Source organism: Cotesia typhae, unplaced genomic scaffold, assembly GCF_013202065.1.
Source record: "Cotesia typhae breed Kobodo isofemale line unplaced genomic scaffold, CoteBio_Ctyphae contig_9, whole genome shotgun sequence".
NCBI classification, from domain to species: Eukaryota; Metazoa; Arthropoda; class Insecta; order Hymenoptera; family Braconidae; genus Cotesia; species Cotesia typhae.
In genome coordinates, this window is record NW_027423770.1 from 684,763 (window position 1) to 711,946 (window position 27,184).

General features: G+C 32.2%; 4 protein-coding genes across 4 annotated transcripts; 3 read left to right on the forward strand and 1 right to left on the reverse strand.

The window, feature by feature from the left end:
- Positions 1-319: 319 nt before the first annotated feature.
- On the reverse strand, positions 320-1,306 carry LOC141533431 (uncharacterized). Its single transcript, XM_074252324.1, has 2 exons — positions 855-1,306; positions 320-764 (listed from the first exon to the last, which is right to left on the reverse strand). Exons 1-2 carry the CDS (start codon positions 1,304-1,306, stop codon positions 590-592), a joined length of 627 nt encoding a protein of 208 aa, XP_074108425.1. The 3' UTR covers positions 320-589.
- A 6,189-nt stretch (positions 1,307-7,495) lies between these two features.
- LOC141533518 (uncharacterized) lies at positions 7,496-12,716 on the forward strand. The gene is given in 4 exon segments (XM_074252437.1): positions 7,496-7,651; positions 7,788-7,995; positions 8,077-9,190; positions 9,193-12,716. Coding segments are annotated over 3 exon segments (4,179 nt in total). The 5' UTR covers positions 7,496-7,651; positions 7,788-7,874; the 3' UTR covers positions 12,137-12,716.
- A 2,037-nt stretch (positions 12,717-14,753) lies between these two features.
- Positions 14,754-16,007, forward strand: LOC141533462 (uncharacterized). Its single transcript, XM_074252356.1, has one exon. The coding sequence runs from the start codon at positions 14,754-14,756 to the stop codon at positions 16,005-16,007; it is 1,254 nt and encodes a 417-aa protein (XP_074108457.1).
- A 30-nt stretch (positions 16,008-16,037) lies between these two features.
- Positions 16,038-17,232, forward strand: LOC141533463 (ATP-dependent DNA helicase PIF1-like). The gene is made up of 2 exons (XM_074252357.1): positions 16,038-16,504; positions 16,680-17,232. Exons 1-2 carry the CDS (start codon positions 16,038-16,040, stop codon positions 17,230-17,232), a joined length of 1,020 nt encoding a protein of 339 aa, XP_074108458.1.
- The last annotated feature ends 9,952 nt before the right edge of the window (positions 17,233-27,184 follow it).

Below are 27,184 nucleotides of genomic sequence, written 5' to 3' on the forward strand. Positions count from 1 at the left end.
ATTGAGGTAAACCAATAAATAAACTATATGGAAATATACTTAAGATTGAAAAACTAGTCAAAGACGCAGAGGCGGAGGAGGTGATAGCAGTGTGGAGCAAAACAGATTGAATTACATCAATATCTCAAAGGAGATTTAATCAGCAGCCAAAATAAAGTCACCAGGTGTAGAAAAGTGGTATAGTTTCATATTTTCAATTGCATCTAGGTTCAGACAAGCGCTATTATTAAAAATGTTATCCCTAAGTGTAATGTTCATATACGCAACTGGAAAAGACAAAAGGTAATCCACTTAAAATACAGAAGAAGAACGTATTACATTATTATATTTATAATAAATAAATAATTTTTATTACTTGTCTTACAAATAAAATAATTAAATACTCCACGAAAACATTAAATAAAATTTTGTTACGTTTAGAATTTTTAAAAATTTTCTTTAAGTTATTAACATAAAGGTACTTAGTTAAAATTGCATGGCACATTATGATATAATCTTAATTTTACATAAAAGTAGTAGTGCTCTTTATCATTTTTAGTAAATTATATCAAATAAAAACATGTAACTTGGTTTTTTTTTAGAGTACAAATTATATTATCACTTTCTCTTCCAAAACATAAAAAGCTCCGTGAGGTTCTAACTCCAAACCAGGACTTACAAATTCAGGTTTAGATTTTAGGTCATTAAACTTTGTCCAAGTGCCCGATAATTTCCTACAGTATGCTAAGTAATGACCAGTGTCATAAGCTGCAATTCCAGATAATCTAAAAATAAATATTGAGGAGTGGTTAATTTTTAAAATTACTTTTACATATATATCATCTCGAGAACAAAATGAAGTATTTTCAACTTACCGGAAACATAAATTACATGAAATTCCATCGTCATTTTGATTATTCAAGCAGATTCTAACGAGAAAATCTCTTAATTTGCCTTTACGTCCAGACTTTTCAGTGGTACATCCACGAATGTCTAATTCGATATATAGATACTGCTTGAGCACGTTCTGACGTGTTTGTTTTCCGAGTTTACAAAGTCGACATGGAATATTATAAACTACGTCGTAGAATTCTAGCGCTTTTTCTAAAGCACTAAAACCTTTTTTCATGATGATTTTGTGATTGACAGGCATAGCTGGGAAAAAAGTCGTATATGCATGGCAATCTGGATTTGAACAAACTGTTTGCTCCAGTAGACTTGGTGACTTTTCCATTAATTTCTTCCATAATACTGTTATGTTGTCTTCGCAATTCATAGTCTGACATAACACTTTTTTTTTTGATTTTTTATCAAATATCTCTTCCATTTGGTTATTATTATTTTTTTCAATATAAAAAGGATACAAGACTGACAATCGTTCGTGGTAAATTTCTTGAGTGGGACCTTTTTCATAAAATTTGATAAAAATTTGAAGACTAGACTGTCACTTTGAGTAATAAATTCATAAAAATTAGGATTTTCTAACGCACCATTGAATAGTAGTTGGATTATCACATCAAACGGGCATGTGTTATAAATTATTCAAGTTTGATTTTCAAATTTTACAGTGCCAGAAGAATTACCATTACTTAAAATAAATTGTTTTTTTGTTTTTTTATCTACTAGGCTGTTTTGTAATTTAATTTCTGTGTAATTTTGAAAATACTTCGTATCTTTTCTGTTATCTGATTTAGCTTTATAAATTTTTTCTAATTCTTTTTCTAGGTAATCTTCACCTGATTCAGTAGCAGGAAATGAGTGAACTGGCGAGTCGGATGTTAGCGAATAATTGTGATCGTAAATAATCGATGAAAAATCTTCATTTAAATTCGAATTCACATTTTCAACAGTAAATATAATATCACTATCCTCGTTTTGTGGTTCTTTTTTGGAATAATTGTTATTGTTGGGATCATTTTTTTCTGTTGAATTATTATCCTTCTGATCTTCATCATTTACTGAATCACTATTGCCGGGTACATTTTCTTCTTCTGCATTACTATGACTTGTCCACATATTTTGAGCAGCTCCCTTCTTACCCAATCCTCTCCAATTTTCGAACCACTTACCATGATCATCATCATTTAAATCATCAAGATACTGGTTATCAACTATGAATTTATTAACTTTAGATCTAAAAATGCAGATACCACCCAACAATTCTTGGATGTGCAATTTTAAAAACTTTAGGAGTGTGGTAGGCAAGCTGACGCGTTTCTTCAAATTCATTTTTAAATCTTTAAAGTCACCTTCAACATAGCAGGATGTTGCTCTAGACATCATATCAGGCGTGCAGATATTCGTGAAAATTGGAAATTCTTTGATTTTTGTAAGAAACTGTTCACGTGAGCCTTCTACTCGAAAACTATTTAGCTCAGAGCCAGTTGAGATAATAGTGCTTGCTTTTTCATCAAGAGTATCTACCCATTTTATAAGTTCTACAGACCAACCAAGATTATTAACATCAAGCTTTGAAAATTGATCCAAGAAATTTCTACCTTTTTCTTTTATTTCCAAATCTTCATCAATGTCAGGTACTAAAATCTCAGAGTTGGATTTTCGATTCATAATCAAATTTTCCAAAAATTGTCTGGCTTCTTTAGGAGTTAGACATTTATTGTCAACCGCAATCACTGAATCTTCAAATTCAGTATCCGCAACTATCAACATTAATATAAAAATTTCTTGCAGCCTTTTTAAAGTTTTACATTCAATTAACAAAGCCATACAATGAATAAAGAAAGTTTTCACGATTTTATTTAATGCTGATTGAAAACATTTCCACTTGGACACAGATTGAAGTAAATGCGCAGTGTCTAGCCTTATAAATGTATTTGGCCGTTTGTCAGTGGTGATAATTTCAAAACAATAATTAATACATTCGTTCAACGGTTTGTAGTTAAAAGCTAATGACATGGCGTTTAATAGAGCTTTTGATCCGTCTGAAACGGCTTGACTAGGTGTTTGCATTTTTGAAGCCATCGTCGGAGCCAAAAAATGATAAAATTCACGTCATGCGTCTCAGACAACATTTGATGTATAGCTACTGAAGTACCATCAAAATTAATGACAATTTCGTACAAAAAAATATAACCAGTTTTCACACCACTAGAATCAACTAACCTTTTTACAACACCACCAGTTGCATCAACGCATATAGATGAATATTTCCGGTGTGTACGCTGATATTCATCATATGCTTGGAACTGTGTTGGTGTAGCGTAAAATACATAAAAAGGCGAGTCATCAATCGCTAAAATTGAGTGAACGTAAGTTGGATCAACATTCATTTTGCGAATCGCTGAAATCATATCTCTTTTGTCTTGTGGATTTATATTAAGCTCTTTATCACAGACTTCTTTTTTAGCTTGATGCAGTGTATTTGCATTATAAACGAATGGTGAACCAGTATCACCTGGATCCAAAGTTTCTTGGGCTTTCTTTTTCTCCAAGCAGAAGCACCAATTTTTCGTCAATTATTCTTGCACCTGTGAACGTTCTGTTCCATTTAGTGGCCTTTTAACGTCATCATGTTTAACAAATCTGGTGTCACGATAGAACATTTTGATGTATACAGGTCCAACGTCGCCAGGACAATCTTTAATAACTCCTCTTACTCGATTCTTACAGTTTTTAGCCTTACAATGTCTATTCATTGTCGCATAATTTCTACCATTCTCAGTTATTCGACCTCGTTTAAAGACAAAAGCACATTTTAGATGACACTGCTTAAAAAAGCGAATGATATTTTGTTTGTCCACATACTTGGTTTAAATCCAATATACTTGCGACCTTTATAAACCAAAGGTTCCTGATTTTTAATTTCATTCCAAAGCTCTCTATCAAAGTTCGACAGTAAAAGGTTCTTGCTCATCAACATCATCCTCTTCAGAATCTAAACCTGACATATCACTAGCAGCATCATCAGCACTATTTTCATCCTCACTAGTATTATATGAAATGTTAGAGATTTTACCATTTTGATCCAATTTATTTGATTTTTAGTAGAGTTAGGGTCTAAAATACCACATTGTCTTCTAGCTTCAGTCAAAATATTCTTTCTATCTTCTCGGATATTAGTTCTAACACTACCAAGAGTCCATTTTCCTTTGAGTTCAGAATCTTTCTGAATTAGCTTTCAGACATCAGAATTCCACAGTGATAGTCCATTTACAAAGTGAGAAATATATTTTTTTATTACGTTAACAGCTAACTCAACTGATACAACTGATGTTAGTGGCATATTTTTCGAATTGTTTCTGTAAAAAAAGAAACAGAATGAGTAATAAGTAAAATTACAAGATAAAAAAATTAAATGTAATAATAATTAACCTTTCACATTAAGTTTCGTTTGTTAGTACTTACACTACATGAGTGTAAAACAATACGTAGATATAATAATATAACGGTCGCGTTAGTCATTTGTTTAAGAGTAAAAACTACACGTATACTAAATATATCCATAAACTATTATTAATAATAATTAATAAAATATTATTAATAATTAGTAGTTAGTTTTAGAATGAAAAACTTTCGTCGTAAATATGCTATTTATAACAATTTTGGTAAAATTTATTTTTTTTTAATTGCAAAATTAAGAATTGGTAACATTTTTTCATGAGAGAATCAATTACTGCTATATCGACGTATGTTATGATAAATTCATAATAAACATCAATTTAATTTTATTGTTATCAGAGGAATTTCTCTCTATCCTTCTCTAAAAAGTTAGTTCTTAATTTCGGTAAACTTTTTATTCGGTTTGTTATTGGTCGTTAAAGGTTATAGCAGGGTTTTCGAATGTAATGACGTACCCCGTCTAGTTGTGTAAACAAAACATAAACAATGATGAATCATAATGCCAATAATCTAAGGATCATATGTACTCAAGAATAGATTAATTTGACATTTAATAGATATAAAAAAATCCACGATAATTTTTGCTTGCATCAACATCGAAAATCGCACATCTAAAATAAATTTTTAAAAAGAAAAAAATATTATTTAAAAAATACTAACCTTTTGCCCATTTTGACGACATTTATCGTAAAATTAATAAAAAGTTGCATTAATTTATCATATTGAACAATATATATGAATCTCCTCTTCAGATTTTTTTCACTGGCTCCAGTCCTATTTCCATTGTCATTGTTTCTTTCGTTTCCTTATAGCAGCATCAAGTTTTGAATTTAATATAGAAACTCATTACAATTAATAAAGCAAATAAATAAAATAATAATTATTTCTTTTGAACTTACTTACTATTACTTCTTTCGAATGCTCGTACATGGACTTGGCATCTTCGACCAGGCTTGTCATCATTTCACTTGAATTCAAGTTCCCTACCTTCTTTAATAGTTGGCTCAAAACAGTTTATGGCTGAGAAGCCCTAATCCATCGTAGGGCTCACTCATCTCAAAAGTTTACTGAATTTTTAACCTTTGGAATACCCATGCTCACCATCCAAGTATGAATCAACAAATTGTGTGCTCGGGGTCAGGTAAGATTGTACAAAAGATTCAGTTCACTGCCTTCGTATGCCAATGGCTACTGTCTTCAATGTTTCTTCAACGCTTCTTAAAAATGGATCTGAATGTATATGAGTTTGATCAGTAATTGTTTTATTATCTTCACAACATAAAATCCCTTTGAACAGTAGCTGTTTAAAGTTTGAAGCAACTATATCATCTCCGTGAAGTCTCGATAAAATCATTGTCAACTGTATCTCGTTAAATTTGGTAAAACATATTTTAACAATATCAACGTCTGTTTACCAAAAAATACGTATGCGTACCGTCAATGATTATCCGTGAAATCGTTAAAAAATAAATTATGTATGCATTCATCGCGGTCGTTCTTTTCTCATTGTTAAATAGTAAGTAGCTGCATCTAGTTGATCTTGATTTTGTTGAAATGCTGACTTGGTGATCTTCTCCTCTTAGGTTTTGACAAATACATTTAGGCTAGCCATTGAACACTGGAAAGTTTTGAAAAAGTCACCATTTATGATAGTTAACGACCGTCACGCGATCAAAAGTAAACACCATTTTGCTTATCGAAGATCGATGACTAACGATTTATCTGCCATGAACTGCCATAACTTTCTTCTAACATAGTATCTAATAATTCTTTTGAAATGACATAGTCATTGAATAGTACACTGTAATTCTGCTCCTCTTTATCTCGTATCTGTGGGGCATAAGATTCTCTGTAGTTGAAGCAAAATTTTTCAGGAATTTGTGTCGTAGATTTCCGTTGACTGAATGGAGAACTTGTTGTCCAATAATTAACAGGTATGATGTTAAGGTTAAAATGATTGTTGTTATTTTGTTCAGTGTCGAACCAAGACTGTAAAGCAACATTCCAACAAGCCATTTTGAATTTTACCCAAATTGAATATTATAAATTATTTAACTGAAATAATATTAATAAAAATTAAACTTTCTTAATTAACTGTTAGTTTTATGTATGACGATATTGTTGAGGTTATACTTTTTCATTTAAAATTTTTTAGAACCTTGTTTTTGTTTTTGTTGTTAATGTTTCACTTGGCTCCTTCGATTCATTATTTGAGTTGTTCTGATATTGATGTTGGGTAGTAACTCACTAATCAGATCCATACCTATGATGCTATAATGACAAAATAAAAAATATTAAATTTATTCAACTGGTTAATAATCTTATACATTAATATTAAATTACAAAATATATCGCTAAATTAGATAATATTAAACTTATTCAACTTTTGATCATTTTGGACTTGTTATATGACCTAACACTTCAACTTTTAAAAATCAGTATTTTTTTTATTTCTACAGTAGAAATTTATAAATTGTAAAAATAGAAAATATTGTCAATGTCAGTTCATTGAATTCTGATTCCAAAATCTTACGAACAGATTAGCAAAATGTGTTATGGAATTGGAGTAGTGTTAAAATCACACAGAAAATGTTGTTTATATTTTACAATGAGAACAAAATAGAATAACTAATTTAATTAAAATACTTCCATTATAGAAAAAAATTAATCTTTTAAATTGGTAATTGTTTAATGATGTCTGAAAAAGAGTATTTTTTTACGTACACAACATGGACACACGTAGATATTATTATGACGGTGATATATATTACAACGTGCGCGCATGCGCACCACAGCCTCAAGAGGATTACGAATTTCTAATTAAAAATATAGAATAATTAATAATTATAAATTTATAATCGAACAAACGTCAATAAGGGTCGAACAGATGATAATTAATAAGAAAATATTAATTTCGATAATAAAAGCAGAAATATAAGGTAAGGGGGGCCAACTTAAGGATCGAAATTTGTTTAATTAATTATAAATAAATAAAAGACGAATAAACAATTTAAATGTTCAAACAATCAAGAACTAACGAAGAACTAATAATTCAAATAGAAAAAAATTAAAAAAATAAAAAAAAAATTCAAGTGGGGCCATATACAGTGAGCCAGTTGAAACCTTGTGAAGACTTTAAAATTGTAACAATATTGTATAGTACGCCATCTAGCAAGTGTCGCTGATATCCTATTAAAATTAATATTATTAAAAATATTAAACATTTAACAAACAACAACTTTGTTAATAGCATAAAAATAATAAAAAAATAAGATTATTAAAGTAATAAATTTTTATAGATTCAGGAGTATGTGTAAGTTTCTTTTATTAGTCAAATTTTACGATATTTTATTTTATAACCTAATCTATTTAAAGTGATCTCATCAAATTGAATTCTAATATTTATTTTATAAGAATTTTTAAAATTTTAGTCACTTTGTTTTTTATAGTTGTAGAATAGTTACAGCTATTTATTAAATGATGGTTAAGATTTGATGTCAGTGCAGTCAATAAAAGACGATAAAACCAAATGGAAAATGAAGGACTCAGCTTACGTATCAGATTCCAATGTTGACTCAACACATATCTCAAATCGTAATCATAATGAAAGAATTATTAACTCCGATAGAAATTACAGAGTTACTGGAACTAACGAAGGTAGTTTACAAATTTTTTCCATTTGATGTAGCAAGAACCATTGTTTTAAATTTAAATTTGAACTTTTTTTTTCTTTTTCAGAATCTAGCTCGAATTTTCTGCTATCGTCACATAACAAAAATTCTATAGGTGGAAACAATTGTTTTATAAAATCAAATACAACAGGAGATCGAAAAAATGTTGATAGTAATAATATGTTAAGGAATGTCAAAGTGAATATAGTATGCAATGAAAAAGAATTCAAAAATATTTCTTCATTAGATAGCTTAGGGATTTTAACATCGAAAAATATGGCAACAGTAAAAAATGATAAATGTGTTAAAAATATAAATGACTTAAAAAAAGTGATCCCCAAAGTTAAATTTGTCGGAAGTGAAATAAATAATTCCAACGAAGTAAACAAAAGTTACAATTCTTTAGATGTAGATTCAAATGAAGATAAAATGTCACATGCAGAAAATACTAAAACTCAACTAAATAATTATTGTCGTACCTGTGCTGGATTAAAAATTCCATTAGTAGATATTTTTGGTGAAAAAGGAATTCAAATGAGGTTAAATCAGCAAATGAAACATTTAGAGCAAATTGATAAAGATGATAGCTTGTCAACACAAATATGTATGGACTGTATTTGTGATTTAAAAATGAGTTATAAGTTTTTCATGCAAATAAAAAAGGCTGAAGTTAAATTGAGATCAATTTTTATGTCTTTAAATTCAGTAAATACGCGTCAACAAGAAATGAAGCCCGATAAGTCGACATCAAAAATGTATCAAAAGCTAGACGAAATAATTGAGAATCCTACGATAGAAAATAAATCAGAATTTTCGAGAAAACAGTTCAGTGAAAATAGTTTGAATAAAGAATTTATATCTGACGATTCTATGCTCTCAGTAGGTAAATGTGATGATTTCAAATTTGATGTGGGAACGGATTCTAGTTCAAATATTTCACATGAAAATGCTGACGTTAGCAATGAAAAAGTAATTTTTTCTGAAAAAGTTAAACCATGCGAAAGAAGAGAAGAAAAATCCGAAATCTTAACATCTGAATCAAACTATCAATATGATTCAGAACTTCATAATTATAGTAAAATAGAAGCTAAAAGTATAAATCAATTGAATCTAGATGTCTGTGAGCCTGAGTCTAATTTAATTGTAAAAGAAACGAACATTACAAAAACAAAAATTTCATCAGATGCAGTGGACAGTATAGACTCCTGGTAAAAGAATCAAAACTTGATAAATTAGATACTAAGGCTTGTAAAAAATCAGACAATCAAGGTATAATGTATGTTACTGTGAAAGGCTCTAAACCGAGTGAGATGCTTTTGGTTAAAGTTAAAAAAATGGATAAAGTTGACGACAAAAAAGGAGGAAATTGTCTTAATAAGAACAACACTGAAGCCAGAATTGCTGAAAAATTTTGTAGAACTTTATCATACAAAGATATATATAATAATCGTACGAAAGAAATAGAAAACCGCGGAGCAATAATTGAAGAACAAATCGAAGAATACAAGAAAAAACGTGAAAAATTACTTGGTGTTGTCAATTGCAGTAATAGTACATTTGATACTGATGATTCAATCAATTATATTAATGTAAAAAACTTAGCCGGAGAAAATAATTCTTTTATGAAGATTCAACGACTCACTCAAATAGAATATATCAGTGAAAATAAAAATAGTAACTTAATAGATAGTACAAAAAATAAAAGTTTACATTTCCGCTATGTTGATTCAAATAATAAACAAAATACTGAATTGATAGAAAACATCTCTGAATATTCGATGTCTATGGCCACTACTCAACAAAAAGCCGAAAAAAATAATTTTACAAAAGGATTATCAAAAAATGAAGTAATTATTTCAGTGGGAAAAGGAAACGTAGATAAACTTTCTCAAATTTTGGGTAGAAATAAAAAAAATCTACTGGAATTTCAAGAATATCTTAATCAAAGGAAAATTATAATTGAACGATTGAAAGATCAAGACGTAATAGATTTGTATGAAGATCTTAATGATGTAATAAACCAAAAAAAATTACCAGGTCTAACTATCGAAAATCTTTCTGTGAATCCTACTATCAAAATAAAACTATTAGATTGTGATTACTGTTTAGAAATTTTTTATTCTCAAGAAGATTTGGACGCACATCTTAAAGTTCATGATTTCAAAATTTTATTTTTTTGTGAAGATTGTGAATCTGAATTTTCAACTAATAAAGCGAAGCGGGCACATAGTATAACATGTATAAAAAAATTGATTTGTAAATATTGTAATTTTGTACTGGAGTCAAGAGGAAAAAAACGCCAACATGAACAAAAGCACTGTGATGCTATTTATGGTCAATTATGTGACATATGTGGTGAAAAATTTAAACACCAAGGTACATTAGACCAACATATTAAAACCCAACACATGAACTGGGAAAAAATTTTTCAATGTCCTAAATGTCCTAAAAAATTTGCTTTCAAACAGAAATTAAGCTTTCATTTAAAATCAGTTCATACTTCTTTACGAGCTTATTTATGTGAAGACTGTGGAGCTGACTTTAAAAATCCAGCATCTCTTAGGCATCATCGTATTCGAAAACATCAGCCGTCAAGTAATAAACGTGAATGTCAAGTTTGTCATAAAGTCGTTCCATTTTATAGCTTATCAAAGCATATGTACACTCATAAAGCATACACAATCAAATGTCCACATTGTGATAAAATGTTTAAGAATTCATCTACATTAAAGCAGCATTTACGTATTCATGAAGATCGACGACCATACCGTTGTGAACATTGTGGTGCCGGATTTAATCGACGAGATGGTTTAAGATTGCACATGAGGGTTCATTTGAAATCTAATAGCCGAGCTCTTAGGGAATGTTCTTGCCAGATATGTTCAGAGAAATTTCCTAATCATTCAATGCTTGTTATCCATCGAAATCGTGTTCATAAAGATGGCAAACAATATACTTGCCATATATGTAACCGTTCTATGCTTTCTTCCAGATCATTAGAATGGCATATGTCTCACATTCACAATCAAGTACCTCCGGGTATTTCTAGAGATCAAGCGGATCCTAATCTAGAAAAAAAAAGAGTATCATGCAATCATTGCAATAAAACATTCAAAACTGAAATGATTTTAAGAACTCATATCAAAAATACACATATGGAAAAGAATCCAGTCAAATGTTTAGACTGTGATTCAATGTTTACGTCAGAAGTAAGGCTGAAACACCATATGATGATTGCTCACAATCGATTTGAAGGTACACTCATTTGTCCTCATTGTCCTAAACGTTTTGTCAATCAGTTAAGACTCAAAACTCATATGATATCACATTCAGAAGATAGACCATATACATGTGAACTTTGCGGTTTTAATTTAAAAACCAAAATTCAATTAATAAAACATCACCAAAATAAACATAGTGATGAGAGGCCGCTTCAATGCCGATACTGTGCTTGGAGATGCAAGCAAGTTAGTGCATTGGTTTGTCATGAAAGAACACATACGAATGAACGACCATACTCTTGTATTGTTTGTAAACAACGCTTCAAATATCTTGGAGATAAAAATAAACACCAAAGAAGGCATGAGAGTCTTGGTGGTTCAGGATTTAAACGAATTGTAGCCGGAAGAAATCTTAAACAATCCAAAAATCACGAAGTCGAAAATTCATCTTCTGATCAAGAACAGTTGGAACTAGAAGGTGAATATGAAACAATTGTCGAAGGCGAGCAACAATTCGAGGAGCAAGTTGAACATGAAACGATGTATGAAGATGATCATGAAACTATCAAATTTGAAACTGTAGAAGTTAATGAAAACTATGAACAGGAATATGATGAAACTTCCGGAGAAGTTTCTGATTCTGCTCAAGTAATCATGAACATTGAAGATACGCCAGTCTATACTGAAGAGGTCACTGCTGATAATATTGAACATATGGGCATAATAGCTGATGATATTACTAATCACATATTACAACCTGGAGCAATAGTTCAGATACGGCAACAAGATGAAAATGGGAAAATTCAAGTTATACCTGTTATGCTAGCTTTACCTGAGTTGAATGAATCAGGTACTGAAGTGAGTTTAACAACTGCATCAATAATTTATGATGATGAAAACAATTGATATGATAAACATTGATTTTATTTACTATTTTAGTTGTCGAAATTAATTTAGTTTTATGATTATAATACTATTTACTTTTGGTTCTCAATTTATCGATTGTAAAATAATCATTCATAAATTAATCGTACTATATAACTAATATTACTTTTAGAGAATAAAGTGATATCGTAATTATTGTGTTAATAAAAAACTAAGCCTATCCAATATCATGAAGTATGAACTTAATTTCATAAATACTCACAATATTTATATTTTTAGGTGGTTAAACAATAAATTATCTAATAGAATTTATTCAAGTTTATTATTGAACTATAATTTTATATTTTAACATTATCATGAAAGTGTGAGTCTTATAAGTTACCTCTCTTGATTTAAAAGGTTAATTGATGATAACTTAACAAAATTTTTGTAATCTCAAAAATAAATGTATACTATTTTTGTGACAGTGATCTATAGACTTAACAGCTTGTATTTTAAGATTCAAAAGTAATAAATATTTTAATATTAAAAATTGTATTAGTGCTTACAGCAAAATTGTATTTAATATACTAAAGTAAAAAAAAATAAAATCTAAACAACAGATGGTTCGAAGTATTATACTTATCGTAGAAACCAAGTAATACAAGAAAAAATTGTAAATTTTTTGGTGACATTGGAGAAAATTGACCTGCCAAAAAATAATCGAGTAACCCGATGAAAAAAGTTTTTGTCTAATTAAGTATGATTATATATTATCATATATGATTATCTAGAATTATATATAAGTCTATACATAATTAGATCTGATACTTGGCTGTTATAACCCCATATATAATCATGTATAAGTCTATACATGATCAAACCTGATTATATCTTATATATATATATATATATATATATATATATATATATATATATATATATATATATATATATATATATATATATATATATATATATATATATATAATACATAAAATTCTCGTATCACGGTGTTCGAACTTGAACTCCTCCGAAACGGCTCGACCGATTTTTGTGATCCTTAGCGTGATTGTCGGCCAGGGTGGAGAATCAGCCAACATCTATTTTTCATCCCCCTAAATGTTAAGGGTAGTCCACCCCTAAATTTTTGTTTTTATTTTTTAGGCAAAATTTTTTGTTTTTATTTTTTTATGACACAGCATACAAAAATACATATAACCCTAAATTTTCACCCCTCTGAGATCAACCCTTATTTTTTATTTGTTAATTAAAAACTTTAATTTTTTGGCAAAATTTTTTTTTTAATTTTTTATGACTTCCCTTGTGGAAATAATTCTCTGAAAAAACTCTTGAAAAGTCTTTATAACTCTGAATAAGACTTTTCGAAAGTCTTCACATCCCTAACTAAGTAAAGGAAAGACTTAATAAGTCTTCAAAACTCTGCGATACTCTTCAAAAATCAAAATTTCCCTGCAATTTCGGAATTTCTCAAAGAGTTATTAAGACTTGATAAGACTTGTTCAGTTTTACAGGAAAAGAAGAAAATATTTCTTTTCAAAAAAATTACTTATCAGAATTAAATAAAACTATAAAAAAGAATTAATGCATGTTTTAAAAAAATTTTTTTTAAATAATATTTTCATCACGAAAATACTTTGATGGGCATCGAATCACTCATAGTTGAGCAAGTCAAAACATCAACAGCAAATGAAGTGCACTTGCTGTTGGAAACAGATATTACTCAAAGAGTAAATCCAATCGGTATTTAATTTGGACTATCAAATATTAAAGTCAACTTTCTAGGTAGGAAAGAATTTTCTAACCACATGCCACCTATTAGAAACTAAGAACACTCAAAGATTCTAACTGTAAATTCGTAAACTAAAATATGTTAGGTATCAATTAATTCCAGCAGATGGCATGTGGATAGAAAATTCTCTCCTATCTAGAAAGTTGACTTTAATATTTGATAGTCCAAATTAAATACCGATTGGATTTACTCTTTGAGTAATATCTGTTTCCAACAGCAAGTGCACTTCATTTGCTGTTGATGTTTTGACTTGCTCAACTATGAGTGATTCGATGCCCATCAAAGTATTTTCGTGATGAAAATATTATTTAAAAAAAACTTTTTTAAAACATGCATTAATTCTTTTTTATAGTTTTATTTAATTCTGATAAGTAATTTTTTTGAAAAGAAATATTTTCTTCTTTTCCTGTAAAACTGAACAAGTCTTATCAAGTCTTAATAACTCTTTGAGAAATTCCGAAATTGCAGGGAAAATTTGATTTTTGAAGAGTATCGCAGAGTTTTGGAGACTTATTAAGTCTTTCCTTTACTTAGTTAGGGATGTGAAGACTTTCGAAAAGTCTTCTTCAGAGTTATAAAGACTTTTCAAGAGTTTTTTCAGAGAATTATTTCCACAAGGGTTACAATAAAAAATCTCATATTACTCTAAACTTTTCACCCCTCTACGATCAACCCCTATTTTTTATTTGTTAATTATAAACTTTAATTTTTTTTTTATTTTTTGATGACTTACAATAAAAAATCTCATATTACTCTAAATTTTTCACCCCTCTACGATCAACCTCTATTTTTTATTTGTTAATTATAAACTTTAATTTTTTGGCAAAATTTTTTTTTTAATTTTTGATGACGTTGAATCAAAATGATGAAATTACGAATTACCAAATTGGCCGGTATATCAGTTCCAATGAAGCTGTCTGGCATATTTTCGGTTTCCCAATTCACGAACGGGATCCAGCAGTTATCCATTTAGCTGTCCATCTTGAAATTGGCCAGCGCGTATATTTCACGAACGATACAGCGCTTGATCGTGCTATAAATCCACCGAAAACTACGCTCACCGAATTTTTTGAACTGTGCAATCGTGCGGATGCGTTTGGTGCCTTCGCACAAACACTGCTCTATTCTGAAGTTCCGCGGTATTTTACATGGGCTCAATCGAAAAAATGGATACCCCGCAAGCAAGGGATACCAGTTGATGCGTGCCTCGGTTTATTCAAATCAAATAGTTTGGGTCGTGTATATACCGTCAATCCAAGGCAGACTGAGTGCTTTTATCTGCGACTATTGTTGGTTAATGTCACCAGACCATTGTCATTTCAAGATATACGGAAGGTAGATGGACAATCGTATCCTACGTATAAAGATGCATGCCTTGCTCTAGGCTTGCTAGAAGACGACAATCATTGGGACATCATGCTTGCTGAAGCAGCATTAAACTGCACAGGAACACAAATTCGTCTACTATTTGCTATAGTACTGACTACATGTTTCCCGGCCCGAGCACAAATGTTGTGGGATAATCACAAAGATTCAATGACTGATGATATATTGTATCGACATCGTACAAGGTGCAACGATCTAACAATATCATTCAGTGAAGCAATGTACAATGAAGCATTGATTGCTATCGAGGATCTTTGCATTGCTATTGCGAATTTACCAATCAGTCATTTCGGTATGAGCTCACCGAATCGAAGTGCATCTGATTTACTCAACACAGATATGAATCGTGAACTACAGTACGATACTGTACAAATGGCGAGCATTGTTAGCCGCAATGTTCCACTACTTAATGATGAACAAAAAATTATCTACGACCGCATCATGCTGGCAGTTTCGGCAGGACAAGGAGGATTCTTTTTTTTAGATGCACCAAGTGGGACTGGCAAAACATTTCTTATTTCGCTACTTCTTGCCGAGATACGATCAAAAAATGGCATCGCATTGGCCGTTGCATCTTCTGGCATTGCAGCAACTTTATTAGATGGAGGCAGAACAGCTCATTCAGCATTTAAGCTGCCGTTAAACATTCAAAATAATCCAGATGCAATGTGCAACATAAAAAAACAATCGTCTATGGCCACAGTGCTGAAATAATGTAAAATTATTATCTGGGATGAATGCACTATGGCACACAAACATTCGCTTGAGGCATTGGATAGAACATTAAAGGATATAAAAAACAACGATAAACTATTTGGCGGCACTTTGTTACTCCTTTCAGGTGATTTCAGACAAACACTTCCCGTTATTCCGCGTTCAACCTACGCTGATGAAATCAACGCGTGCTTAAAATCATCGCGACTATGGCGTAATGTTGAAAAAGTACAACTGACGGTGAACATGCGCGTTCAAATGCTTCAGGATCCATCCGCCGAAACTTTCTCTAAACAACTGTTAGATATTGGCGATGGGAAAGTTGCTGTACATGAAAACACTGGATGCATAAAATTACAGACGGACTTCTGCACAATCATCGACTCGCAAAATAGTCTCATCGATCACATATTTCCCGACGTACACACACAATATGCAAATCATAAGTGGCTGGCAGAAAGAGCGATCTTGGCAGCTAAAAATGTGGACGTCAATGGGTTAAATTTAAAGATACAACAGCTGCCCTGATTAAAAATATTGATTGAAAAGTATTGGGAATCAGTCACCCTATGTGAACTGTATATCTATATATACATGAAAAAGAATTGAAATTATTCAAAAGTATTCTAATTTCATCATTTTCAATCCTTTTCAATCAATATTTTTAACCAGGGTGTTGCCTGGGGACTTGGTGTCATATAAATCTATCGATGCAGTTTGCGATACCAACGAGACTGTGAATTATCCAATTGAGTTCTTAAATTCATTGGATTTGCCAGGCATGCCACCACATCATTTACAATTGAAGGTTGGATCTCCGATTATTCTACTTCAAAACTTAAACCCACCACGGCAATGTAATGGCACACGATTAGTCATTAAAAAATTAATGAAAAACGTTATTGAAGCCATCATCTTGAATGGCAAGTTTCAAGGCGAAAATGTGTTGCTGCCGCGAATCCCTATGATTCCTACAGATGTGCCAATTGAATTCAAACGCACTCAATTCCCAATTAGATTGGCATTCGCTATGACAATCAATAAGTCACAAGGACAAACATTGTCTATGTGGAAACACCAAATATTAGATTTGGAAACACCGTGCTTCTCCCACGGACAACTATATGTGGGATGTTCTCGCGTGGGAAAACCATCCAGGTTGTTTGTGTTGGCTAAAGACGGACTAACCAAAAATATTGTACACTCTATTGCGCTAAGAGATTAATTTTTTTTTTTTTTCAACTGCCATAATTGATAGTAAAAATATAAATATTTATTTTTGATGTTTAGATAGCTATCAAAGACTGTTATTTAAGATATATTCGTTACTCTAATAAAGATTTATTTATTAACCTAAATAAAACATACTTTTATTCTTTATAATGCATTCGATTATAAATACTTTCCCGCACACTTATAGTAGATAATTATTTTTATTTAACTATAAAAATGTTTCCTAGAAATAACATACATGGCAAAATAACGTTTGCCGGGTCAGCTAGTATATATATATATATATATATATATATATATATATATATATATATATATATATATGTCGGATTAGCGTTGGGTTGAGATGAACTCTCGCTGCCATTATTATTGTTGGACATTTTATTGTGAATTTAATGGTACAACGTCACAGGTAATACAATTTAACAGTATGTAACTATAGTCACTTATATCAACAATCACTTATTAATAACGTACAATAACAAAGAATCACTACACTATGATTATTACTATTATTACTAGATACAAACAATTGTAGTTTGACAAACGGGGTTAATATAAACAATATCAAAGTAATTACAATATTATTAACGTTGACGTTAGGAATGATCAGAGACTTAAGTCGGAAAACGAATCCACGATCGGAAGAGCAGCAGCCCGTTCTCGTGTACTGTTCAGGAAGAACTGCCTATTACCAGAAACTGTTTTCTATCTGTAGCTCCTTCAAGTAATTACTTTTAAAATAAAAAAATACACAAGCTACGTACTGCAAATTCTAAAAATGTCTCGTCTTTTTGGTATTGCTGTCCCTTCGATCGTGGCTACGTTAGACCCGCACATGTGGTCTTTCCAACCCAAGTTGACCGTCATAAAAGGCTCCGAGAGAGTCTTACTAAACTTTCCTTAAGGGATTAAATCATAAAAATTAAAATGCTAAAGTTTATTTCTAGTTATAAACTAAAATGCTTGGGATTTTCCAACGTTCCCTTGTAAAAACCCGGCTATTGTCATCTCCGACACGGCCATCCTGACGATCACACGTCCTCGGGTGCATCTAAAATTTAGTTTTGTTCAGGGTTAGAGTCGAACTAACGACTTTTAGACAACGAATAACTTAAAATAATCTACTAGTTCAGGGATCTAATCGAACAACAGAGGATAGAAGGTTGTGTATAACAAAATATCAAATTTTATGATCGCTAGTGCCAGTTGTGTTTCACGAGATATGGATTCTGGTGAATTTCATTTTCTGTAATTGCCAACAAAAAACACATCTAAATTGCTTTAGACTCCACTGTCAGACTGGACAAGTGGTATAGAAACACATCTAAATTTCTTTAGACTCCACTGTCACACTGGACAAGTGGTATAGAAACACATCTAAATTTCTTTAGACTCCACTGTCACACTGGACAAGTGGTATAGAAACACATCTAAATTTCTTTAGACTCCACTGTCACACTGGACAAGTGGTATAGAAACACATCTAAATTTCTTTAGACTCCACTGTCACACTGGACAAGTGGTATAGAAACACATCTAAATTTCTTTAGACTCCACTGTCACACTGGACAAGTGGTATAGAAACACATCTAAATTTCTTTAGACTCCACTGTCACACTGGACAAGTGGTATAGGTTTATTTGATCTAAATTACTGTCAATGCTCTTCAGTGCTTTCTACACTTAACGAGTTATTTTCGTCCTCAAGATCACTATGATCCAACTCACTAGGAACACAACTTTGCGGCATCTTTCTTAACTTATCATGACTATATTTATACGTTCTTTTGCCTCTAACTGAATTTAAAATGTATCTATCTCCTTCTAGAACCTCTGCTATTACAAATGGACCCCTAAATTTCGGATCTAATTTAGTTTGATTTCTCTCTTCATTTTTTAACAGTACAAAATCGCCAATATTAAATCTAATTACTTTAGCTTTAGTCTTATCAAATCTATTCTTATTATAAATAGCATTACTTTCGATGTTACTTATAGCTTGCTGTCTTACATTGGAGATATCTATTTCTCTTACTTCAGAGTTTTCATGCGCTGGGAAAAATCCGTAAGGTCTTGCCACCTTACCAATGAGCAATTCTAGAGGACTAGATTTGGTAACGCGATTGGTAGTGCAATTCAAAGCCAACTGTATTTCGCCTACTGCGTCTTGCCATGAACGTCCAGTCGTTTCTACTGCGGTGAGCATATTCTTTAGAGTACCCATAACGCGTTCTACCTGACCATTTGCCCTACTAGATCCCGTAGCTATTAGGTGTAATTTAATATCTTGACTTTTACAAAAATTTTGGAAATCCTTACCAGTAAAGCATCTACCTTGATCAGCAATTACACGGCAAGGACTACCAAAAATAAAGATAGCTGATTTAAGTGCTTTTATTGTATTAAGGGAATCTATATTGCGAGTATGATACAGGTATACGTATTTTGTAAAGGCGTCAATGAGTACAATAATGTATTCTTTGGAGTCGTTCTTACCACTTAGTTTACCCGTAATATCCATATGGATAGTGTGCCAGGGTATACCGGTTTTGGGTATCGGGTGTAGCTCGGCCTGTATCTTGCCTGAATTAGATTTAGAGACTTGACAAGTATGACAGTTTTCTACAAATTTCCGCACGTACTTTGCCATCCCTTCGAACCAATAGTATTCGTATAGCTTTTCAAGGGTCTTATCCCAACCTAAGTGCATGATCGATTGATGTATATGATTAATAACGGACCATCGAAAACCTCGCGGGACAATGGGTAGACAAAGAGTCTTCCCATTCCTTTGAATTTTTCGATAAAGGGTGCCGGATCTTAATTCGTACGTCTTTAGGATATCCTCCGTATTTTCATTGTTGTGCAATTTAGAAACGATTTCCGAGATTTGAGGATCGCGACGTTGCTCTGCTAGTAACCAGTCTTCCGATATCTCTGTAAAATTAATGAGCTTCTCTTCGATCCCTTCAAAGGGTTTACAAGAGATGTTAATTGGGTTACGGGAAAAGAAATCAACGTGTGACATTCGTTTTCCCTCCCTGTAAACAATTTCAAAAGTATAGGATTGCAGAAAAGCCCACCATCTATGAACCCGGTCATTTAAATTGATTTTATTTTGGGATGCTTTTAAAGAATTACAGTCAGTAACAACTGTAAATTCTCGACCGTGTAGATAATGCCGAAAATGCCTGATCGAGTTTACTACAGCCAAGGTTTCTAGCTCGTACGAATGATACCTGGATTCGGCTGAGCTAGTCCTTTTACTATAGTATTCTACGACTCTATTGTTACCTTCTACTTTTAGCATCAGCATAGCCCCGTAACCATCGGAACTAGCGTCGGTGTGAAGTTCAATGGGATAATTAGGGTCAAAGATGATCAAGACTGGTTCGTGTGTCAAGATGGTAATTACTTTTTGCCGGAGTGTTTCATGTTTGTCTTGCCAATCTATGTTTTTGTTGCCCGACGTAAGAGAATACAAAGGTTTCATAATCTGTGAAAACTTTGGGATGAATTTACGGAAGTAAGAAGCTAAACCGATAAATTGTCTCAGTTGTGTGACAGTAGTTGGAGCAGGTAAAGAATTCAAAGCTTGTATCTTACGCGGGTTGGGTCGTATCTCACCGTTAGTAATTTCATAACCCAGGTAAGAAATCGATGTTTTGAGGAAGGAACATTTAGCAAAATTAAATGAAAATCCTGCTTTAACGAGGATATTTAGAAGGGTTTCTAATCGCTCCAACGCTGATTCTATTGAACTGGCGATAATTAACACGTCATCTAAATAGACTACAACCCAGGAATAAGCTAAATCACCCAAAGCTTTAAGAATTTCTCTCTGGAAGACAGACGGCGCATTCTTCAATCCAAATGGCATTCTCAGGTACTCGTATTGACCATCGGGAGTAACAAAAGCTGTGAATTCAGTAGAGTTTGGGTGGATACCGATTTGGTGAAAGCCGCTAGCCATATCTAAGCTTATAAAATACTTAGCGTCACGTAACCTTGAGATTTGGTCTGAAATTAAAGGCAATGGAAATCTGTCTGCAACAGTGTTTCTATTTAACTCTCGGTAATCCACACAAAGTCTATCTGAACCATCTTTCTTTTTGACGAGTAATATAGGGCTAGAAAACGGTGAGTTGCTGGGTTTTATAATATTCGCTTTAAGCAATTCGTCAATTCTTTCACGAACAATCTCCCGTTCTTCAACACTGAGTCGATACGGTCTTCTTTGAACGGTAACATTAGGATCTATAAGACGTATTTCTAACTGACCTGTAGTAACTTCGTTTCGGGGAAAACCCGTGATAAAAGAATCTTTAACATTTTCTAAAACAGAAATTAATTTGGTTTTATCGCTGCCCGTAACGTCGGTGTTTATCTCATTAAAATTAATGTCACTAGGAACCGTTTCGCAGGTATTGACTACTTTCGTTTTACAAATAGTAAAGTGATTTTGCGTAATATTTATTTCAAAACCCTGACCCAGAATTTCACGACCAATCATTATATTATATTTTAAGTAATTATCCGGAATCACATGAAAGACTATCTCCAATGTAAAGCTATTTATACAAACGGTAGACAAAATTTGCAAGGTGCATTTGACACAATTATCTCCTATACCTCTCATTAAAACTACGTCATTGATACGTTTGCCCGAAAATTTCTTGGCAACTGACTCTTTGATTAGTGAGCACTCAGCTCCTGAATCAAAGCAAAATGGAAACGACTCACCCATATGGGTCATTGTACCCGTTGGAACATCTACGGTGCAAAAAGTCCACTCGGCGTTCGATGCTTGAGTGTTGGTTACTATTGTTGTTGACGCCGGTGCTGTTGTTTTTCCTTGACGGACAGTTCGGTGCGATATGACCCTCTTTGTGGCACTTAAAACAGGTAACCTTGGTGGCGATGGATGATCGATTCCCTTCTGGGCTATGGAGATGTTTCCTCTTGTCAAGAAATAACTTTTTGCGACATTCAGCTATTTTATGGCCGGGAATGCCGCAGAAAAGACATTTTATCCGTGACTCCGTAGTTTTAGAGCGTTTAGGGTCTGGATTTGACAAGTTTTCAGATGACTGAAACGGTCGCTTCTTCGCGTACGAATAAGCTCTCATTTCGTTGAGGAACTGATCTTCTGTTTTTACCTCGCTCGTAAGCGCGGTGCGTTCCACGCGGTGATCTTGAGACGTTAATCGATAGAGAACAACGCCGTTGATGATTTCCGCCATGCTTAAATTTTCCCACCTGGCTTTGAGGAGAGAGCGTAAGCGGATACCGAAAGCTCCAGTAGTCTCATCTTTTAGCGGTTGTTCGTTAAAAATTTTCATGAGTGCTGAAGCTGCGGTTTCTCTTCCCCAAAACGGGAAATAAATAGTTCCTTGAATCGGGACCAAGTTATAGTTCCTCCAACCATAACTTGAGTTAACCACTGTGCGGCGGAACCCTCTAGAGCGCTACTAAGCGCGGAAAACAATGCGCTGCCCTGCAACGGATTTTCTTCCATCATGATGGTGACAGCTGAACTCCATGCAGCCGGATCAGAGCCAGAAGTTTCTGGATTAAATCGTGGCAACGTAAATCTCCTGGTATTCGTATTAGGCTTTGGAGTGATCGACTGGATCAACTCGCGTAAAATAGCCATGTGCTCTTGCATTGATATACCAGGCGTCGATCCCACTTCTGATGTCGGATTAGCGTTGGGTTGAGATGAACTCTCGCTGCCATTATTATTGTTGGACATTTTATTGTGAATTTAATGGTACAACGTCACAGGTAATACAATTTAACAGTATGTAACTATAGTCACTTATATCAACAATCACTTATTAATAACGTACAATAACAAAGAATCACTACACTATGATTATTACTATTATTACTAGATACAAACAATTGTAGTTTGACAAACGGGGTTAATATAAACAATATCAAAGTAATTACAATATTATTAACGTTGACGTTAGGAATGATCAGAGACTTAAGTCGGAAAACGAATCCACGATCGGAAGAGCAGCAGCCCGTTCTCGTGTACTGTTCAGGAAGAACTGCCTATTACCAGAAACTGTTTTCTATCTGTAGCTCCTTCAAGTAATTACTTTTAAAATAAAAAAATACACAAGCTACGTACTGCAAATTCTAAAAATGTCTCGTCTTTTTGGTATTGCTGTCCCTTCGATCGTGGCTACGTTAGACCCGCACATGTGGTCTTTCCAACCCAAGTTGACCGTCATAAAAGGCTCCGAGAGAGTCTTACTAAACTTTCCTTAAGGGATTAAATCATAAAAATTAAAATGCTAAAGTTTATTTCTAGTTATAAACTAAAATGCTTGGGATTTTCCAACGTTCCCTTGTAAAAACCCGGCTATTGTCATCTCCGACATATATATATATATATATATATATATATATATATACAGGGTGATTCAGAATGACCTTCACAGCGGAAAACTTTAGATAGAGGAGTCGATTCTAAGAATAAAGTTCCTTAGTCGCTTTTCGATATTCTCAATAGTTTTTGAGTTATTCAAAATATAAATTGACCAATCACAGACAAGCTTTAGAAATAAAAAAAAAAATTAAAAAGAATAATAAATAAGTTAAGTAACACTGCCACAGCAGACTTCAAGTTAAATGATATTTAATTATTTAATTATTTCGCTAACCGCGAAACGGTTAGCGAGACCACCTGCGAGATGTCCGGCGAGATGACTGTCTCGCTGGATATCTCGCTGTACGTCTCGCCGGACATCTCGCTGGTCGTCTCGCTGAGTGTCTCGATGAACATCTCGCTGACCGTCTCGCTGGACGTCTCGCTAACCGTTTCGCGGTTAGCGAAATAATGAAATAATTAAATATCATTTAACATGAAGTCTGCTGTGGCAGTGTTACTTAACTTATTTATTATTTTTTTTTATTTTTTTTTAATTTCTAAAGCTTGTCTGTGATTGGTCAATTTATATTTTGAATAACTCAAAAACTATTGAGAATATCGAAAAGCGACTAAGGAACTTTATTCTTAGAATCGACTCCTCTATCTACAGTTTCCCGCTGTGAAGGTCATTCTGAATCACCCTGTGTGTGTGTGTGTGTGTGTGTGTGTGTGTGTGTGTGTGTGTGTGTGTGTGTGTGTGTGTGTGTGGGTGTGTGTGTGTGTGTGTGTGTGTGTGTGTGTGTGTGTGTGTGTGTGTGTGTGTGTGTGTGTGTGTGTGTGTGTGTGTGTGTGTGTGTGTGTGTGTGTGTGTCAATATATATAAATCTCCAGTCACGATGTTTGTCCGCGATGGACTCTTAAAACTTCTTAACCGATTTTAGTTATTTTTTCTTTTAAATGTGTGTTTTGTTCCAACTTGAGAGATAGGATAGTTTTCATTTCAATTCATGGTCGCAATATTTATTAATCCGAACAAAAACAGTTTCACTGTTAAAAATTGCGCCAAGTCCACGTTCATAAAACTCATCTCAATAACATCTGCACTTTGCAAAAAAAATAAGACTCGTTACAATAATTTTCATTCTATACAAAAAAAAGTTAAATACAAAAAAATACCAAGAAACCGTCATAATGTTGAAAAAATTGAAAAAAATTTGTTGAAAATTTAAAAATTAAGAAAAAAGTTTTTTATCCCCTGGTGGAAATATTTTCTGCTAGGAGTCAGATTAATTCTTGCAGCATTCTAAAAAAAAATTGTAGAAGAATAAATAAGTCAGAAAAGTTATGAAAAATTCTGAAAAGCTATGAGAAGACACATTTAAGATATATATTGCATTTTAAAGACTGCATTTTTAAACGTTTCTGGACTCTTCTGGAAGACTTTTTCAGAATTTTTCATAGATTTTGTACATATGTAGTGGAATCAAGAACTATAATTTTTCAGACTATTTCAGAATTAATCAGTAATTTATAAAAGTATTTATATTTTCGGAAAATAAGTTATTGTGACTTTTTTAATATTTATTACTTATCATCAGGAATATAAGAATTAGGAAGAAGGGAATGTTATTGGTAAAAAGATATTAATATACAAACGTTATACATTTTGAAATTTAATTTTAGATTCCTTCTGTTATTTAATTTTATACATTTATTATAAATAAATTTTTTTTATTAATCATTATAAAAGTATTTCAATTGTTAAAATATAAAATTAACAAATTTGTAACTATTTTATGATATCCGACTTTACGAAGCATGCGTTTTAGCTATAAATGTAACACTTTTTTCGTTATTAAAAATTTTTAGTTTTATATCATCTAAAGAAACTTTGACAGACTGATACATAGTATGAGAAACAATAAAAAAATCAACGTTATAGTGAAGATCTACTAATCTCCAACTATCAAAAATAATGTGATGCATGAAAAGCATGCTACAAAAGAAAAATTTTTCAAGAATCGCGTGGAACTTTTAAGTAGCAACAAAACATATGAATTTCTGAAAATTATTAACATTAGATTATAAAGTTTACATATAAATAATTGAGTTTGCCATTTTGAGGCAAAATTCTTTCTTAGTAATTTAAGAACAAGCTGAATATTTGCGGGAAGATGTAAAAAAAAAACCTCTTCCAAAGGTGGCTTTAATTGGAATTGAAAAAAATATGTTGTCTCAAAATATGGCACATACTAATTTAACTATATCTATATGTTTGAAAGTGGTAAAAAAAAAACATTTACAGTTCTCTAGATATCTTCTGTAACTTTGACTAAATCAGTTGAGATATAATTTTTTTTTTCCTTTTTTTCAGAATTAAAGAATTAAATTTTTTTTTCAATATGTAATAAAAACTTACGTTTGAGGCATAGCAGCATTTTTTACTTAAAGGATTTTTTTCAAAACAATGGATGAAAAACTTTTTTTAAGGATTCTTACATAGATTTTAACTTGAATCAATTATTTACAAATTTTTACAATATCTATATGGATCTTATATAATCATAAATAATATAATTCAACTATATTTATATGTATAAGAGTAGTAAAATAAAAAAAAATCAGTAACAGAACATTTTTCGATATTATGGACTGTCACATTTTTGGATTGATAGAAAAATTTGTTATGTGTTTTTATCTGATCGTAGAAAATATAATTTTTTTTTCCAGTATTATCATCTCCAACACAGCAGATATTTTTTATTTTACCGAAATTTCCGTCTCTTAACTCAATGACGAAATCGTTTATTTTTTGACACAAGCGGTAACTTTCTGAAGTATATCGATTACCATTATAAATAAACCTATTAAATGATCTACATTTTCCTGATGAATTCAAAAGATTTTTCTCTGGTGTACTTAATTTATGATCTTTCCCTTTACCAATTAATGTACAGCCATTCACTTCAAATGTTTTTTTCAATCTTCCTGTTATATTTTTTTCACAGAAAGTTGTAAATCCATGACTTTTCTATACGTAGAAATAGGAATTAATTGAACAAAATAGGAAATTAAATGCAATAATAGAAAAACAAAGGTCTGATTATCATAACCAACATCTACAACGAGAACGAGAACAGCAACAAATATTTGAACAGGAGGAACGACAACGGCATTTAATGGAACTACACCAAAGACGAAAACTAGTAGAAAGAGCACAACGAGAACGAGAAGAACTAGAACGAGAACAGCAAAAACAAGAACAACAGGAACGACAACGACGAGAACAAGAGCAGCGAAACCGAGAGCAGCGAAACCGAGAACAACGAGAACGAGAACGGCGAGAACGAGGGAACCAAATCGATGACGAAGAAGACGACTTAACTGATCAAGTCCACATCGGAGGGCAGATATTTATTTCAAGCCTTGCATATACCGAGGCTTTTAGAGAGTATAGGCCCTCGAAATTTATCACTATAATGTCCCATGTGATATGGGGATATAATAATTTAGCCCTCCGAGCTGTCAAAGTAGGTAAAAGAAATGAAAGAAAATTA

Excerpts from the sequence above, each read along its gene's own strand:
- LOC141533462 (XM_074252356.1), top strand. The coding sequence starts at position 14,754 with ATGACGTTGAATCAAAATGATGAAATTACGAATTACCAAATTGGCCGG.
- LOC141533431 (XM_074252324.1), bottom strand. The coding sequence starts at position 1,306 with ATGGAAGAGATATTTGATAAAAAATCAAAAAAAAAAGTGTTATGTCAG. Across the intron at positions 765-854 it reads TCATGTAATTTATGTTTCCG|ATTATCTGGAATTGCAGCTT; the intron begins GTAAGTTGAAAA and ends ATTTATTTTTAG.
- LOC141533463 (XM_074252357.1), top strand. The coding sequence starts at position 16,038 with ATGGCACACAAACATTCGCTTGAGGCATTGGATAGAACATTAAAGGAT. Across the intron at positions 16,505-16,679 it reads AAAAATGTGGACGTCAATGG|GGTGTTGCCTGGGGACTTGG; the intron begins GTTAAATTTAAA and ends ATTTTTAACCAG.